The sequence below is a fragment of the Sceloporus undulatus genome, chromosome 1 (genome assembly GCF_019175285.1).
Source record: "Sceloporus undulatus isolate JIND9_A2432 ecotype Alabama chromosome 1, SceUnd_v1.1, whole genome shotgun sequence".
NCBI lineage: Eukaryota > Metazoa > Chordata > Lepidosauria > Squamata > Phrynosomatidae > Sceloporus > Sceloporus undulatus.
The window spans coordinates 89266843-89286007 of record NC_056522.1 but is presented as its reverse complement, the minus strand read 5'-3'; the positions used below and the strand labels follow the sequence as shown (position 1 = coordinate 89286007).

Sequence of the window (19165 nt, the reverse complement as noted above, 5' to 3'; positions counted from 1 at the left end):
CTAAACATACTCAGCTCCCTAAGTCTCTCCTTGTGGGACATGGTTTCCAGACTCACCATTTTGGTTGCCCTCCTCTGGACATACTCCAGCTTGTTTATATCCTTTTTGAATTGTGGTGCCCAGAACTGGACACAGTATTCCAGGGCCTGATCAAAGCAGAATAGAGTGGCACTATTACTTCCCTTGATCTAGACAATATACTTCTGTCGATGCAACCTAGAATCATATTAGCCTTTTAGCTGCCATATCACACTGTTGACTCATGTTCAACTTATGCTCTACTAGGACTCCTAGATCCCTGTCACACAGTCTCGTTAATTGGGTGTCCCCCATCCTGTATCCATGCATTTTATTTATTTATTTATTGCCTTAAGTGTAGTACTTTACATTTCTGTGTGTTGAAATTCATTTTGTTAGCTTTGATCCAGCTTTCTAATCTATTTAGTTCATTTTGAATTTCATCCTGTCCTCTGGGTTATTAGCTATTCCTAATTTGGTGTCATCTCCAAATCTGATAAGGATGCTCCCTATTATTTCAGCCAAGTTATTGATAAAGATGTTGAATAGCATTGGGCCCAAGACAGAACCCTGTGGCATCCCACTGGCCACTTCTCTCCAAAATGAAGAAAAACCATTGCTGAGCACCCTTTGGATTCAGCTGGTCAACCAGTTACAATCCACTTAACAGTCAGATTTTCTGGCCCACATTTTACCAGCTTGTCTCCAAGAATATCATGGGGGACCTTGCTAAAGGCCTTACTGAAATCAAGATACACTATATCTACAGCATTTCCTTCATCTACCAAGTTGGTCATTTTATCAAAAAAAGAGACCTGATTAGTCTGGCATGACTTCTTTCTCAGAAACTCATGTTGACTTTTTGTGATTACTTATTGCTTTTTAAATATTTAAAAACTCTCTGTTTAATGATATGCTCTAGAATCTTTACTGTTATTGATATCAGACTAATTAACCAATAATTATTGGAGTCTTATTTTTCTCCCATTTTGAAGATGGGGACAACGTTTGCACTCCTCCAGTCTTTTGGGGCTTCTCCTCTTCTCCAGGAGTTCTCAAAGATTATTGCCAGTGGTTCTGAGATTACATTTGCCAGTTGTTTTAAAGTCCTTGGATGTAGTTCATCCTGGAGACTTAAATTTATTTAGATAATCAGATATTCCTCTACTACCTCTTTCTTTATTCTGTGCTGCATTTCCCCTATTGTGTCCTCTGCTCCTTTTTCCTCAGATTAATCATCCTTTTTCTTTTCTGAGAAGACTGAGGCAAAGAAGGTGTTGAGTAGTTCTGACTTTTCCCTTCTTCCTGTTAGCATTTCTCCATCTTCTCCACGCAGTGGCCCTACAATTTCTTCTTCTTTTTGCTATGGACATACCTAGGGTTGCCATAACTGAGGACCTCCAAACCGGGACAAATGTAGGACAAGGTTTAAAAATGTAAGACCTTTTTTATTTACTGGCCAGGAAATTGGAAAAAAAAAAAAGGTCCTACATTTTTAAACCTTGTCCTCCTCCTCCTTCCTGGCTTGGGAGGAAGCCTCAGCCTGCTCCCAGGCTGGGAAGGAGCGTGGGAGCTGCCTGTCATTGCAGCGATCGCCGCGGTGGCAAGCGGCCCCCTCCTCCTCCCCAGCTTAGGAGGAAGCCTTTGCCTGCTCCCAGGCTGGGAAGGAGGCGGGGGCCGCTCTTCATCGCGGTGATGGCCGCGGTGGGAAGCGGCCTCCTCCTCCTTCCCGGCCTGGGAGGAAGCCTCGGCCTGATCGCAGGCCGGGAAGGAGGTGGGGGCCGCTCCTCATTGCGGCGATTTCCGCGATGGCAGGCGGCCTCCTTCTCCTCCCCTGCCTCGTGGAGGCGTTGGAGGACCCCGCGGCCGGAGCTCCGACCGAGGAGCGGTCGGAGGCCTTGGTTGGCTCCCCGATCGCGGAGCCGCTTCCAGGGCCTCCCTGGGGCCTGGGAGACAGCGTCTCCCAAGCCCCAGAGAGGCCTTGGAGGACTCCGTGATTGCGGAGCCGCCTCCAGGGCCTCGCTGGGGGGGGCGTCCCGGGGTCAGGGTCAAACTGAGGTGGGACTGTGCGGACCCACCCCAAACCGGGAAAGTCCCACCCCCAGGCGGGATATGGCAAGCCTAGACATACCCAAAAAAAGCTCTTTTTATTGTTCTTAACTTCTCTAGCAAGCCTGAGTTCGTTCTGCTCTTTAACATTTCTGACTTTACTCCTACGCATGCTAACTATTTGTTTGAATTCCTCTTTGGTGATTTCCCCATTTTTCCATTTCTTATACATGTTCCGTTTAAAAGATAGCTCAGTTGAAAGTTCCTTAGTCATCCATCCTGGTTTCTTGAGACATCTCCCATTTTTCCTCCTCGTTGGAACAGTTTGAAATTGTGCCTTCAGTATCTCCCTTTTGAGAAACTCCCATCCATCCTGAACTCCCTTCTCTTTTAGTATTCCTGACCATGGGATCACCCCCAGTATTTCCCTAAGTTTACTGAAATCAGCTCTCCTAAAGTCTAGAATACGTGTCTGACTATGCTTGGTTTCCCCTTTCCGCTGTATAACAAACTCCAGGAGAACATGATCACTCCCAGCTAAGGATCCCACTACTTGTGCCCCATTTACTAGGTCATCCCTGTTGGTTAGGATTAGATCTAGCTGATCCCCGTGTTGCCTCCTCCACCTTTTGGACAATGAAATTGTCTTTGAGGCAGTGGTTAGTTTGTGCAGTTAAACTGCTTTGTTTTATCAGTTTGTTCTAACTACAACTCAGTTTCGGGCAAAGAAAAAGAGAAGACAAAAGCTTTGTGATATGAAAAAAATCTGTTTGTTAATAAATCTGCTTGTTATTCTTCTCACCCTTGCTTTGGATGATTCTAGGACTTAGCAGATAGATGTTGGGAAATCATATTATTTTGCTTCTAGTAATTTGCATTTCTTTATCTCTAATTGCAGAGTTATTTTTGTTTCATGCATAGTTTTGCAGTAGTAGATTTTCATAGTGAATAATATCATTTTAAACTCCTGTAAGAAATACAGTCATCCCTCCATATTTGCGGCTTTGATATTTGCGGATTTGATTATTCACGGATTTCATTAATATGTTCTCTCTAGGACTGTCTAGGCCCTCCAGTGCCTGTGGTCAACTTTAAATAAAAGTTGCACTGAAAGACCATTTGTAGCTACTCCAGTGCCATTCTATGGTCAGTGTATGTTGGACATTGACCACAGAGTTGCACTGGAGGACCTAGAGATTCCTAGAGAGGTGTCCTTCAGGTAAAAAACATGGTGTTTTTGTTATTTGCGGTTTTTCCATATTCACAGGGGTCTTGTTCCCCTAACCCTAGCGAATATGGAGGGACAACTGTATACCACTCATAAACATCAAGAATACTACACAGAGGAGAAAAAGTAAACATTTTTTTCATTATAGGGCTATATAAAATTTATTCTCTATAAATGACCAGGCAGAATGATTCACCTGCATTATGTAACTCTTTTATTTGGATGACAAATTATTTAATAATAATAATAATAATAATAATAATAATAATAATAATTTGTTTTATTTATATACCGCTATTCCAAAGATCATAGCGGTGAACAGCAAGTAAGCTAATTAGCAAGTAAGCTAATTTAAACATTCTTCTTGTAGGACACATCTACGTATTATTTATGATGGCTTAGATATACGTTTTAAGGCTAGGCAGTAGATATCTGAAAAATTGTTAATAATTCTGATCTACAAAAATGCCTTAGGAGAGTTCTTTAAGTGATTGAATACTCCATATAGCCTATTTTTAAAAACCAGTCTCTTTGTCTTTGTCCTTTGTGTCTACATTAGTAAGCCCTTTGGGCAAGAGGTTTTCCATCGGGCACACATCTGATACTAGAACCAAAATATATAGTTATAGTGACGCTGGTAGATGCTGTTTATTAAGATTCAAATGTGAAGATTCAGATGCTGTAAACCGCTATGATCCATGGAATAGCGGTATATAAATAAATTTTATTATCATTATATTATTAAATTCCATTCTCCTTTTGGTGGGAAGAGCAAATTGCTTGTGTTGTAGCTTCTTTCATTCGTTGGCAGGCAGAGTTAGAAGAGGTTAACAAGAAAGGGATGAATACTCATTTCTGTTCCTTCAGTTGTAAAGTAGATTCAGTCTAGCAAGCAGCAGGAGCCATTACCACAGGGCACCATATCATCCTCAAGCATTTTATCCTAAATAGAACTAGAGACATTACAAATGGGAAAGGGTCAGCTCTGGTGACTTTCTATTGCAGAGTAGGGCAATGACAAGCATGAGGAAGAGCAATCATAAACTGGACATGCTGCTTCTGAACCCCACCCCTCGAATCACATCAGCAATGGTTGATTATGGTGGCTCTATCTTGAAATACAGGTTTATCTTAAGTCTTTTGAATATCACTGCTTTTTAAAAACCTCACTGCAATCCTTATGAAAAGAAATGAGCAGTGACTTGAGGGTTAGTCATAGCTCCCTAGCTGCATCTTGAGTTTTCTTACCGTTCTTTTTGCTTATGTCTTGCTATATCATGTTTCTCTCTGAATTTTGCCTATTCTTCCTGACTCTCCTTGGTTTCTCTTTAGTTCTCCCCTTAATCTGCATATTTTGCCACATACTGGCTTGATTCCTAACAGTTGTTGGTAAAGCACTGCAGAGAAATGTTCATTACAAGATACATTTGCCTCCACTGTGGTAATATTCTGTTGAGACTCCCTTCCCGCCCCCCAACAAGTGCATTGCTAGAACTGCTATTTTATCACCCCTGCTCTCTCTCTCTCTCTCTCTCTCTCTCTCTGTGTGTGTGTGTGTGTGTGTAACATGAATGGATCAAATTACTTTCTTCTGCCCTGTGAGATTGGGGTATATAGTAGATGGCTTTGCCCTAAGCTGGAGAATTCCTTATGGTTCACATTTGCATGATATAAAGAACTGATATCACTGTTGAGCAAATCTTTCTTCCTGGGTTTTCATTTCTGGTAGTTTTCTGTGTTTTATTAAGTTATATTATTTAAACAAAAAAGGTAACCAGGGTATGGTAGAACATTTTTGGCTAATAATAATAATAATAATAATAATAATAATAATAATTTTATTTCTATCCCGCTTTTTGCCAAGCAATCAAAGCGGTGTACAGCAAGTTAAAATACAACTATATATATACAGTACCCCCCTTTAAAACAAGATTAAAAGTATAAGATTAAAAACCAACTAATAAAAAAAACCTAGTATTTTGACTAGTAGTTTTACTTTACTATTACATTTGTTTGCTTGTAAATATTGACACTGATGTTTTTGCTGCTTAGATATTGATACAAGATCTAGACAAAGGTGATGCCAAGATGAATCCATTCAATGATCTTTCAAATAAACTTCTTCAAGAACACAGTAGTGATGACACAAGAAAAGTAAAGGAAATTATGGATCATTTGAATACATCATGGATTAATTTGAAACAAAGGTATGTGTCAACAGATTTCCCAAAGTTTTGTTGCTTTATATGTGCATGTCTATTGCTATATATGTCACATAAAAATATTATGTGATCTAAACTCAGAGCTCCCTTACCACCATGTCAGCTACATTTAAATTAAATTAAATTAAATTAATGGTGGGTTTGAAACTTTCCCTTGATATAATCGGCAAAACAAAGCTGGTTAGCATTCTTATTCATATTGAATCCAGGTATACTAGTGTTCTCAAGTTCCTGAGATAAAGGCACTTCGGAAGCTATATGTATTTTATATATACAGGGCTGTATCATCAAGAACCTCTTACCAAACACTTCTAGTGAAAAAGGTTATACTGATTGAGAAGAAGGCAAAGGAAAAGTAGGCACCAATGTTGTTAGGGTACACTAATAACATGCCTTTTTTAGGTTTGGGATGTAAAATAGTACTTTGGGACCATAGTGTAGGAATGTAGTCATCTTGTTCATTGTCATCATTTCACTACTTCTGCTTTTGCTTTAGTGACAGTTTTTGTGTTTAATAAGGAGAGCTGTAAACAGTATTTTTTTCATTCCTGCATTCTTATCATAAATAGTCATACTGTATAGCCAATCCTAGCCAAACCAGGTAACTGTACTAAACTAGCTGGTATCACAGTGATTTGTAGCTAATCAAATTTGCCTGTATGTTGACAGCACTGAGTAGGATAACCAAGTATTCCATTGGTTGCCTTGAAAGGGATGGAGCTCTTCAGAACATTCACACCATATGTATCTCTCCAGTTTTCCATATCTTAAGAGGTGAAGGTGGTTGCGAGACCCATACTAAGTATATGTTCCTTCTAGAGATCTTAACAGAAAAAACAGACTGAGTTTCCTTGGAAAATATGTTTCAAATTCCATCCCCAACACAAATGCATGTTCTGTAGTGGCCAGTAGAGAACCTCTCCCACTGTGCTCTAGGGAAGATTATTCAAACATTGAAGAAAAGGAAAACCAAGAAACTTGATTCAAGGTGAGCAGGGGCCTGCTTACAACAGAGTGAAAGGAGGACTCTCTTGATTTTGATCTATGGTCATGAAACAACAGCTCTTTATGACAGCCTTATCAATGAGGCCAACAATGTCTGTTGTGAAAATAATGGTAGTATTTTCTGAAAAGCAGAACATTTTCAATTGCTCTTGAAGTCATATGTGAGAAATGTTTGAAAGAAGACTATACTTTTAGGTTCCACCCTAGCTATTGTAGTGTCAGAAGCTCATTTGATCTGTTAGGGCAAGAATCATCATGTCTGTTCATGTCTAGTTCAGTGTAAGTGAAATGAATAAATGATTTTGATATACAGTATCTGATCCTGTCAGATGACAATTAAAGAAGAAGATAATGGGTGTGCAATATGTTTAAGTCCTACTTTAGAATAAGTCCTAATGTATATCCTTCCAGAGCAATAACACAGTGAGAATAGACAACTGCCTTGCAGATGTATCTCCTTTTCCTCTATTAATAATCCCCTCAAAGGAAGTCTTTTCTCCTCTATAGGAAAGCCTTACACTTTGAGAAATACAAAGGTGTCTTCTAGCACCTTTGAGGCTAGCTAAGAGAAAAGTTTGTAACATAAGTGTCCATAGACTTTGACCTGAAACAGATGGGCAAAATAACGTGGCTTCAAGCCACGTTGGGGCTGTGCTGAGGTCAAAGAACTGGACCAAAAAGGAGTGGATATAATTCACTCTTTCCATCAGCCTGATTAGGACTGCAGTGGTGGTCTGCATTAGGATGGGGACTGTGCAGTTGTTGCGGTCCTGATGCAAATAGTGTCTGCACGATCCCAGAGCAATCCTTTTGGCCCATCTGCTTTGGGCCTTAGTCTACTTCCTCACATGCATCTAAAGATGTTTCTTTCCCTCAATTAGTGTCAGAGGTACTAAGATTCCTTTGCACACTGATATTCCAGACTAACATGTGTATGTCTTTGAATTCTATTTTGAAAAATGGTTCTGATGTCTTTATTTTTAATATTTTACATTACAGAGCCCTCCCCCCAGCTGATCCTGGAAGGAAAAATGTTAGTGATTTTTCCAGGTTGAAAATAAACTTTCTGCTGTTCAACCATAATTGCTTCTTTGTGAAATGTTATGCTTCTGCCTCCAGCTATTGCTTGCTTTGCTACCTTGAATAGTTTTCCTTTAGCCTGAAAAGGATTTCCTCTGGAGATGAGTGAATGGTTTGTTTTCATGTCTGCTTTTTCATGAGTCTGCATGTTCCATCCATGCTGTCACTTTCACTATGTTAAAACGTGAGAGAAACTGTTCCAGGCTTGAAATATGTGCATTTCAAATTATCAATCAAACCTGATGCACTTAAAAAAAATAGTTGTACTCATTCTTAGTCTCCTCGATGTTTCTTAAAAGTAGCGGTAGTTGTAGCATAAAGTAATATTATAGTAGGAAATGACTAATTTCTTTTGGCATGAAGGTTAAAAATCTGGCCAACATACTTGGAGTGATTCAGCATGAAGTAATTTGTACTGAGATTCAGTGATGGATTCAGTGTCTTCAAATTTATTTTAAAGGAAGCCAAGCAGACAAAAGTGAGCAAGCAATAAAAAAAAAAAACCAAACACCAAAAATGCAAATAGCATTGAATAAACGATACTGTATCTCTGAGAATGAAGTAGAGGGCTGTTGACTGGAAAGTGGAGGAACCTGTTACTTGAGAATTGTACCTTTATACATAAATACAGCAAACCCTTTCTGGCAGAAGCTGGCAACTGACTTGGGCAAGGGTCCTTTCCATTAGGAATGCCGCACAATATAAAATTTTAGTTCTCAACGGATAGATAAAATGTTTGTGGCCTGTGTATAAAGAGGTCCTGAAAATCTGCAACACTTTGTATCTGAAGCTTCTTTAAATCCAAACAATTCAAAGTGTGTCAGCTTGTTATATTGATCCAAGTGATTTTAAAACTACTGGCATTAAAAGTGATTGCCCTCTCAAATCTGAGGGGCTTTGGAAATTAGGTATGCTACACAGTGAATAATATTTGCTTGTACTTCAGAATTAAGACCATGGTAATTTATCCATATCTCTGTAACCACAATTAATGCATTTTACGTTTCTTGTTTCCTGTCTAGACATTTTAAAAAATAGCTAAACTCTACTTAATCAGAGTAGGGGGGGGGGAGTGAAAGCTGGAAGGATTTTTAAAATAGCATCTTCTTGTTAAGATGGAACTTAGTGGCAGTGTTTTATGCAGGCTCTAGTCCTTGGAGGGATACACTGAGAAGGTATTGTTGAGGGATGCCTGTACAACATGCTTCCATTCTGTTTAACACATATATAGACCTTCTGGGAGAGGTTTTCCAAAGTTTAGGGGTTCACTATCACCAGTATGTTAATAACACCCAATGTTATCTATCCTTTCAATCAAATTTCAAGGGAGGTTATTGCCCCTAAAGATGCATGCTTGTAGCTTGGGTGTACTCGACTCAATCCTAAGCCTGGATGTCCAGGTTTTGGTGATAGCCGAGAGTGCATTTACACAATTGCAGTTATGCCCATTCCTGAAAGTGTTATATCTGGCCATGGAACACATGCCTTGATTATATTCTATTTGAATTACTGTAATATTATCTTTTGGAAACTGCAACCAGTCCAAAGTGCTGAGACTATTAAGCTTATCAGGGATCAGAATGGGATGGCACTGGGCGAGGGGCGGGGGATGGATGTTATTGCATGGATTTTGCCACTGGGTGTCCCCAAGCTGTTGCCAAGTCCTGCTTAGGCTGCCGATTTTGAAGAATGGAAAGCTTCCATTCTTCAAAATCGGCGGCCATAGAGCAGCTGGGGATAAGTTTGGGGACTCCCGGCCTCATTGACGGCAAAATCTATGCAATAACACCTGTTCTCCCCTGTTCCATCCCATCCCATTCCAATCTCAGCCCGTTCTCTGGATTGGGCTGGAAATGCTTCTGATAAGCTTATATACTGCTGGCTGGTACTGGTTTACAGGACAGATAGAAATCCCATGTTGCAGAACTGTAATTTACTACTGGTCAGTTTCTAGACACAAATCAAAGTGAAGGTTATGACATAATAAATCCCTGAAATACCATACCTCTTTATATGAGCCTGTCTAACTATTAATAAAATCTTCAGACAAATTTTCTCTCTGTCCCATGACCATGAAAGGTATATTTGATGAGGTGCACAGGAGGTCATTCAGGTAGATACTCCCAAACAATACTAGATTGGCCCCTTTTCTACTCTCTTTCCACTGTCAAGCAAATATCTTTTTATTTAGCTAGGTATTCAGCTGTTAATTTGCTGTTGTAGAAGGTTTTTTTTATTACAAAATATTTTAAATTAGCGTTTCTAATGGGATTACTGATTGATTGATTGATTGATTGATTGATTTAAAAAAGCTATTGGACTACATATTCTTCTAGTGGTATTTGTTTTAGCTTATGTTCTAAGTCACTTTGAAGTCAAAGAAAACGTTTATTAAACTGTGTTGCAGTAGTGAAAAGGGAATTCCCACATTCCCAGTCTGTATACCTCTGGACAGGATAGTAACATTGTCAAAGGATTGCTAATTCCAACCAAGGGCCAGAGCAGATGGGCAGGAAAAAGTGTCTTGATCCTGTGTTTTCATAAAGTGGGTCAAAAGCCTGCTGTCTGCACGACCTGTTCCCAAGGCGGTCTGAACACCCACAGTCTGCCTGCACCATGCAGAGTCAAGCCACACTGCGCAGGTTTTTTTTAGGGTCACCTCCCCGCCATGCATGCACATGAAAACCAGATCTAGAAACAACATCACATAATTTCTGGGTTGGACAAGAGACATCCCTTGCTGGGAGGATGTGAAGTTGAAACCCTGGTCATGGCTGTCCACCTCTGTTCTATTCAAATTAAAAATATATTCATAACTACTTCTGGTTGTGAATAGTTAAAGTTCTTTTTGTAAAAAAATTTTTGGTAGTATACTTGATAAACACTTGTTTCTAAGCTTGATGTGGGAAACACTATAGTTAAAAAAAAAGTGCTGAGATACAGTGGTTAATGGGCCACAGAATCTGTGAAGTCCAAGCTGCCACTTTTAATTGATTTAGTAGGTAGATTTGTTAAGTGAAGCCTTGGTCAATTTTAATTGGTCTCTCTGTGTAATTGCTACACAAATAATTGTAACTGTTAACAGCACAGTGTGCTTTCTTAGACTCTTTTGGTTTTTGTGTGTTTATTGGAGTTGAAAAAAGGAAAATGTTCATGACCTTTCCTTCAAGCATTTAATCAATGTTTTTGTTAAATTGGAATCCAGCTTGCATTTGCTTCTCCATCTCAGGAACTAGCCTGTATTAAAATATTGGTAATATACTGCCTTCAACTTAATTGATTACTTAAATATCTAATTGATTATCAGTCCTGTTTAAACTCTATCTAGCATGTAGTTCTCAAATGGCTGAGATCTCATGTGACATGAAATTTGCAAAGTGTTTACTTGCAATATCACGAGGTGGGCATTGTGTTAAAAGGCAACACAGTGGAATAAAGAGTTTATAAATGTGACAGTCTTTCTTAGGTGCAAATGGATGCTGTCTTGTAAACTTGTGAACTTCCTGTCCTTCTACAGTGTGTACAAACTATCATAGACACTATAGATCTGACAGGAATCTAACCAATTGTGTGCTCCCCCCCCCCCCCCCCGTTGCAGCCTGGCATCTGCCTTCAGAGGGTTTCCCTATCCATCATAGTTGTTGTTTGGGTTCACTAATTGGGAGAGAGCGAGCAAATGTGGTGTAGTGGTTTGAGCATTGTACCAACACTTTGGAGACCAGGATTTGAATCCCCATGCAGTTATGGAAACTCACTGGGTGACCTTGGGCAAGTCACACACTCTGTCTCAGAGGATGACAAAGGCAAACCCTCTCTGAACCAATCTTGCCAAGAAAACCCTGTGATACATTCACCTTAGGGTCACCAAAAGAACAGAAGAATTAAGATTCATATATGTAAAAGAACTTAAGAATACAGATACTTACATGGAAGGAAATAGAAATTTGGATAATAATTATAAGCAAGTTTATAAATATAAAGTTTCTAAGTTTACTGTGCCAAAATTAAAAGTAAAACACTATTTAATTAATAATACAATTGTTTAATTATATTCAGAATAAGATAGAACAGTTATTTTCATTAAAGGCAAGAACTCTTAGGAAGGGAGTCTGCTCTTGAACCATTGTGAACAGGTTAAAAAATGTAATATATTCAGTGTTTTTGAGTATCTCAAAAATCCACCCCCAACTGCAACTGTTTGGTCCTGCAGTAATATTAAAATATCTCCTGCAACCAGTAAAATGTGAGCTAGACAATGCAACTGTTAGGTGGATGTATAACTGGCTAACTGGTCAAACTTAAAGGATGTTCAGCAATGGCTCCTCTTCATCCTGGAGGGAAGTGGGGTGCCACAGGTTTCTGTCCTGGGCCCTGTACTATTCAATATCTTTACCAATGACTTGGATGAAAGAATAGAGTGCATGGTCATGAAATTTGCAGATGACACTAAATTAGGAGTAGATCAAAATTCAAAATTACCTTAATAGATTAGAAAGCTGGACCAAGATTAACAAAATGAATTTTAACAGGGAGAAACAAACAAACAAACAAACAAACAAATAAATAAGGGGAATATCTGTCTTGACAACTGTACATGTGAAAGGGATCTAGGAGTCATAGTAGACCACAAGTTGAACATGAGCCAACAGTGTGATGTGGCTGCTAAAAAAGCCAATGCGATTCTAGGCTGCATCAATAAAAGTAAAGTACCTAGATCAAGGAAAGTAATAGTGCCACTCTATTCTGCTTTGGTCAGGCCTCACCTGGAATACTGTGTTCAATTCTGGACATCACAATTCAAAAAGGATGTTAACAAGCTGGAGTGTATCCAGAGGATAGTGACCAAAATGGTTAAGGATCTGGAAATCATGCCTTATGATTAGAGACTTTAAGGAGCTGAGGATGTTTAGCCTGGAAAAGTGAAGGTTAAGAGATGATATGATAGCCCTATTTAAATATTTGAAGGGGTGTTATATTAAGGATGGAGCAAGCTTGTTTTCTGCTGCTCCAGAGAATAGGACCCGGAACAATGGATTCAAACTACAGGAAAAGAGCTTCCCCCTCAACATTAGGAGGAACTTCCAGACAGTAAAAGCTGTTCAACAGTGGAACACAATCCCTTGGATTGTGGTGGAGTCTCCTTTTTTTGAAGGTTTTTAAACAGAGGCTGGATGGCCATCTGCTGGGCGTGCTTTGATTGTGTTTTCCTGCATGGCAGGGAGTTGGACTGGATGGCCCTTGTGGTCTCTTCCAACTAAATGATTCTAGGATTCTATGATGTGCTGCAGTGGGTTAGAGAGGTTGACCATCCCATTTCTGTTGGTTACATCAGCAGACGTCCTGCTTTGGATACAGCCCACAGGCTTGGTGTTCCTTTCTTTACATGCCAAAATATTGTATGTAAGAATTGGATTATCTCAGTTGGCCATGTTACATAAAATTGCTCAATTTGGAAACATGAAACTCAGTCAAGGTGAAGAGAGAAGCAGATATTTACTTGATATTTCAACAAGCTGTCCTCTTAAGTGGCAAGAGGGATAGAAGTGTAAACACTCATCCTTTAAGAGTGGTTGGAATCAAAGAACACATTTGCTATTTTTTACAGCATTGTGGTTTGTTCAGTACTGTATATAGTACATTAGGGAGTTGTTTTCATTCATTTGGGAAATCTATTTGCTTCTTTAACCATCTCCCCAAATTGGGTTGTTGGTTTCCACACTTTTGCTGTGGTTAGAAAAGGAATGCTGAGTTTTATTAAATAAATTTAAAACTTATTAATACTCTCTTTGGAATAATAATAATAATAATAATAATAATAATAATAATAATAATATTTTATTTATATACCGCCTTTCCAAAGATCAAGGCGGTTTAACAACATGGTTAAAAACATCCACAATACAATAAAAAACCAACAATAAAAACAAGATAAAACACAGTTACATTTTCACCCCAAAAAATCTCAAGCCAGCTTCCAATGCTGTTGAGAGGGGAGGGGTGGAGTACTTCAGGGGTCAGGGGTATGCCTGCTGGAACAAGTATGTCTTCAACCCCTTCTTGAATTGGTCCAGCGAGGCGGCCGAGCAGAGCTCGCCGGGGAGCGAGTTCCAGAGCTTGGGGGCCGAGGTAGAAAAGGCCCTCTGGGTGGTGGTAGTAGATCTAGCTTCTGGAACCCTTAACAATTGCTTTATAGTACCTGTGGAACTGTATTCAAACACTTGAAGAATGAACCATGCTGGTTTTTTTTTTTTTTTTTTTTTTTGGCCATCAAACTGACTTTGGCTTATGGAGCCTATAGAGGCCAGACACCTTCAAGTGTCCTGGTCATCACCTACTCTGTTCAGGTCTTGCAGAAGGCAGACTGTGCCTTCTTCCTTGATCAAATTTATCCACCAGTGGTGTGGTCTTCCTCTTTTCCTACTGTTTTGCACTTGATAAAACATTATTGTCTTTCCCATGAATCGTGGTGTTTCTAGGGTACAATAGCATGAGTTCAATCATGTTGACTTCTAGCAAGAATTTGGGCTTGATTGCTGTTGAAACCATTCATTTGTCCTTTTGGTGGGTTTATGGTATCTATAGAACTCTCCTCTAGTACCACACGTCAAATGAGAACAGAATTGATCACTTTTAATTTTTATTTTCTGTTGTTATTTTCTCTCCTTGCAGAACCGTTAATAGGCAGAATGCTTTGGAAGCTGACCTGAAAACAGTACATGCCTTGCTCAAAGACCTTGAAAATTTTCTCAAGTGGTTACAAGAAGCAGAAGCTACTGTTAATGTCCTTGCAGATGCATCACAACGGGAACCTGCTCTTCGGGACAACTCTTCAGGAAGGGAACTGAAAAAGCAGATGGAGGTAAAAGCATGGCGAGTTCATTAATTAAAATATTTGACCTAGCTTTTATATACACAAAATGTTCAAGTAAGGATAAAAATAGTAAGATGAAGCCAGTAGGTGGAAGTCGGAGACAAAATATGTTCAGACTAACGTGCCAGGAAAACGTATGCATTTTGTAACAGGTTGGCAGGTTGAATGGATCCTGGAAAAGGATGGTCTTCGCATAGCAATGGAAGAGCTCCAAAGGTGGGTGGTGGTATTGCGAGTAAGGCAAACTGTTAAAATTGAGTGTATGTCTCAATGAAATCTGCACAGAGCAAACGTTTTCCATGCCTTTTTTTGTTTGTTTTTGGAAAAATCAGATTTTAAGTCGTTTAGTTAGAAGAAAGTATTCCCTTGTAGCCTGTTGGAGCTTATGGGGTAACCTTCCAAGCCTTTCTGTGCTCTTTTGTAATACTTCTGTACTACAAATCTTGAACTGACAGGCTATTTATGGGATCTTCCGTAAATCACATGAACCTGAATTTGGCATCAAGAACAATTTTTCAGAAGGGAAGGTTCTATTCTGGAGCAATGAAGGCCCCATTCTTTAGCCATTTCTTTGGAAGTAATAAGCATTGTTGGCTGATAGCTGTTGCTGTTGCGTGTATTATACATTTCTTGTGATTTACTAATAAGCAAGGTCCCTAAGAGAGCCTTGCTCTCTTAGTGTGGTGTAGTGGTTTGAGAGTGGACTAAGATTCTGGAGACCAGAGATTAAATCCCCACTTAGCCATGGAAACCCACTGGGTGAACTTTGGCGAGTTACACTCTCTCAACTTCAGAGGGAGGCAAAGGCAAGCCCTTTGTAAACAAATCTTGTCAAGAAAACACCGTAGGGTCTCGATAAGTCTGAAATGACTTGAAAGCACACAACAACACCACAATAAACTTTGAAATTCAGCATGGTGTAGTGGTTTGAGCATTGGACTATGCCTCTGGAGAACAGGGTTCAAATCCCCACCCAGCCATGGAAACATACTGGGTGACCTTGGACAAGTCACATTCTCTTAGTCTCAAAGGAAGGGACATGCAACCCCATCTGAACAAGTTTTGCCAAGAAACCCAGTGATAGGTTTGTCTTAGGGTCACCATATGTTGGCAATGATTTGAAGGCACAAAACAAGTACAGTACTTAGTGTGTTCACAGTTATACATTTTAGTGAAACTTTTTCTTTGGTTTTGTATTCATTTATTTAATAAAATTTGCCCTTTTTGGTCCATTTGTTATTAAAATACATAATTGTAGTGCAGCTACCCTATATCTATTAACAACCATAGAGCTTCTTTTTATTGCTTCATAATCCTTTGGTTCGCACCCAGATGAGGCTTACTCATAGTTCCTGCATTTCATTCTAAGGATCTGAAAAATTTGGCCATCACACTCATTAATGCTGGAACAATGAATAATTTAGAGTATTGGCTCTGAGGTCCTGGAAGTTGAAAGTAAATTGCAAGGTTGTTTTGTACCTAAATTGCCTCAAAATAATTCAAGGGCAAATGTATATTTAAGACTATTTGGAAAACAAATGAATGCCTCTCAGCTTCCTGTAACTTTTAATCTGATTTGTTTATGATCTCTTAACAAAGATATTGCAAGCAATAGGTTGAACTTTTTCTGCCTCATTTTCCTTTTTTCAGTTCTGCAAGAAGTGATTGTGCTTTTCTTGCTGATGATTTTTATGACAGGTTACTGATATATTTTCAGAGTCAAGGTGAAAATACATTTATACTGATACTGATATTGTTTGGTTTTCTTTGAGGAAGTTGTATATTTATGGCTTTCAGTTTCTAGTAGTTCAATACTATAGTTAAATCATGCAATATTTATTTTAAAGTGTCCTGTTTGAAGAAAAATACTTAATATAATTAAGTATTATATAATTATGGAATCCTTTGTTTGCCCCATTTACATCATGCAAACTCTTTGTAGTTATTTCTATCTTAACCAAATATTTTAATACATCTTCTCCTTGAATAATTCCCCTTCATTATTTACTATAATGTAGTCTTTCCACTGTACAAATACATGAGAAAAAATGCATAATGTCTAGATTAGCCATGTGCATGCAGTGCCAATGACAGGAAAAAAATGTTTGATGGTCAGCAAAATCATATTTGCTTTTAGCAAGCAATAAATTGTTAGTAAGAAATATGCAGAACTGACAATGCAAGCATTCCTTCATCTTGAGTTTGCATGTAAAAAGGAACTATCCAAGCTCTCTAATGTGAAATGAGATGCCAGGAGCTTTTTTTAAAAGTAGAAAAAAGGCATCTAAGAAATGTAATTCAGTAGCAGCAACAATAGACAATGAATGCCCAGCTGCTAATTCTCTGACATGTTGTGTGTTTCTAGGCTGAACCTATATTTGTCATATTCTGCTTGTGGGCTTTCCATAGATAACTAGTTTGTCCACTACAGTCCAAAACACAATGCAGAAATAATTCAGTGTTAGACTGTTTTAACTGCTTTGGCCTCAATGCTAGGGAATTCTGGGAACTGTAGTTTTGTGCGACATTTAGCCTTCACTTTCAGAGAGCTGTGCTGTCACAATAAACTACAATTCCTAGGATTCCCTAGCACTGAACCAGGGCTGTTAAAGTGGTCTCAAATTGGATGATTTCTGCAGTGCGTTTTGGACCATTGAAACAGTTTCCTAGCATCTCTCTTAAATAATACACTACAACAGTTAGAATCAGCACAAAATCTTGTTCTTTTGAGCAGTCCAACAGTATTTATATATGAAGAAAGCATGGCCTAAGTATCTGACAGTTTACTGAAAAGTAGCAAACTTGGTAATAAACTAATATAGTCCAGTTTGTTAGGAAAACAGAGCTTAATAAACTGACACAACCTTTCCACAACAAATAGCAATTTTTGTATTTTGTATTGTTTTTTCAGAACTCCATATTCTGGGAGCAATAGATTAGTATTAACTAGGCAGTGCTGGATGGGTGACTAGTTGGAAATGAGCAGAATGAAATGTTTCAACAGGCATGTTGCAGCAGCTGCGTTCTAAAGATTCTCACTTGTGACTAATTTCTTCTGAATTAGTTGTAGTTGTTTCTTGGATATATACTTTAAACATTTTAAGAATAATATATAATTCATATACCACTTTTGTTTTGTTTTGTTCATATAAGGCTTTACTGTATGCTTGATCAGTTATGCACACAAAAAGGAAACAAACAATTGATAGTTTATTATATGCTATCCTTATGACAAACGCCAGGAGGACATGACTGACTATATTTTAAAAACTTAATTGTTTTCTTATTCCCCCCAAAACAAAAACAAAACAAAAAACTCCATCAGTTTTAGTTTTATCTTTTCCATTGCCCAGGGTAAGGCTAATATGGCTGGTATGTCCCTCAGAACATACCCTGGACTTAACAGTTTGTGATTTTCTTTAATGCCTTCCCTATATAAAGGCACATTTAATTTTCAGGTTTTGAAGATGAACCAAAGGCTATACTCATTAAGTAGAAAATATTATTAAGATTATTACTTTCCTTATGTCTCTCTTTTCTGCCTGTTATTTCAGGTTGTATCACAGTTTCAGAATTTCTTACAATCCTTTGTATCATGGGTACTGGAAGACATACGTACATGTAAATTCTAAAAATTACATGAAAATAGACTGCAATGTTTTTGAGGGGAAAGGGGGAAATTGTGATATTTTGAGGATCTTAAGAGTGTACAGTGAATAGGTGTCAGTGTACTGGCTTCCAGTTAAACTTATACTTGAGAGCAAAACATTTAAAGTCTCTACTGCTCTGTTCGCAATTATCCTTGGGGTTAGTGCTGACCTGATTTCTTGTGTGTGCCATAGTGTTCAGGAGGAATGAAAATGAGGGAAAAGGTGTCCAGTTGAATAAGAATATGAAATACACTAGAGGCAACATTTTAAAGAAACTGAGTATTTTGAGTATTGCCGACCAAAAATGAGGTACTGCCTGAAAAGATGGTATTCAGATATCATTTCTGACAGTTTGATGAAATTCACTTTAAGATAGGATTTTACTGAAAGTTTTTATGTAAACCCAGATGGTGGGCATCAAGTTTGAATTACATCAAGAGTAATGATAATTTGGAAAAAATGATGGTAGGAAAAAGCTATAGGAAAGCTGTGGATATAGAATGATGTTAAATATTCATGTGCTAATGATATAGAAGTAGTATTCATCATTAGCAAAGGAGTGATTGTGAGCTGTCCAAAAAAAGCTCTTGGCCATGTGATAGAAAAAACATTCTATTTTAAGAAGGCTTGAGAAGCAGTAAGCAGCATTAGTTCCAAGGACTTGCAAAATGTGAAGGAAATATAGAGAAGGAGTCATGGGAGGGAATATGAAACCAAGAAGCATATTAGCATGGTCCAGAGGTAATAAACACATTCCCATGGACAGGGTTTTAAACAGGCCAGCTTAAAAGGGAAAGAAGCAGAAGATGTCTCCCAGTTTCTGAGAGAAGTTCTTAGGAGGTTTTTAAACAGAGGCTGGATGGCCATATGTTGGGAGTGCTTTGGTTGTGTATTGCTGCATGGCAGGGAGTTGGACTGGATGGCCCTTGTGGTTTCTTCCAGCTGTATGATTCTGTGATCCTAAGTAATGCTAAAGTTGCAACCCATGTAAAATATCTGAAAATAATCAGATATGCATGTCTAAAGCATAATCTAGATAGCT

The 19165-nt window shown here is 38.5% G+C and overlaps 1 protein-coding gene across 1 annotated transcript in view; it reads left to right on the top strand.

The window, feature by feature from the left end:
- The window catches only part of UTRN (utrophin), a 494831-nt gene that overhangs the window by 202860 nt on the left and 272806 nt on the right, over positions 1–19165 (top strand). The window contains exons 50-51 of the mRNA XM_042456820.1: positions 5348–5502; positions 14272–14461. Coding sequence (XP_042312754.1) covers positions 5348–5502; positions 14272–14461 — 345 coding nt within the window. The remainder of the gene's footprint in view (positions 1–5347; positions 5503–14271; positions 14462–19165) is intronic.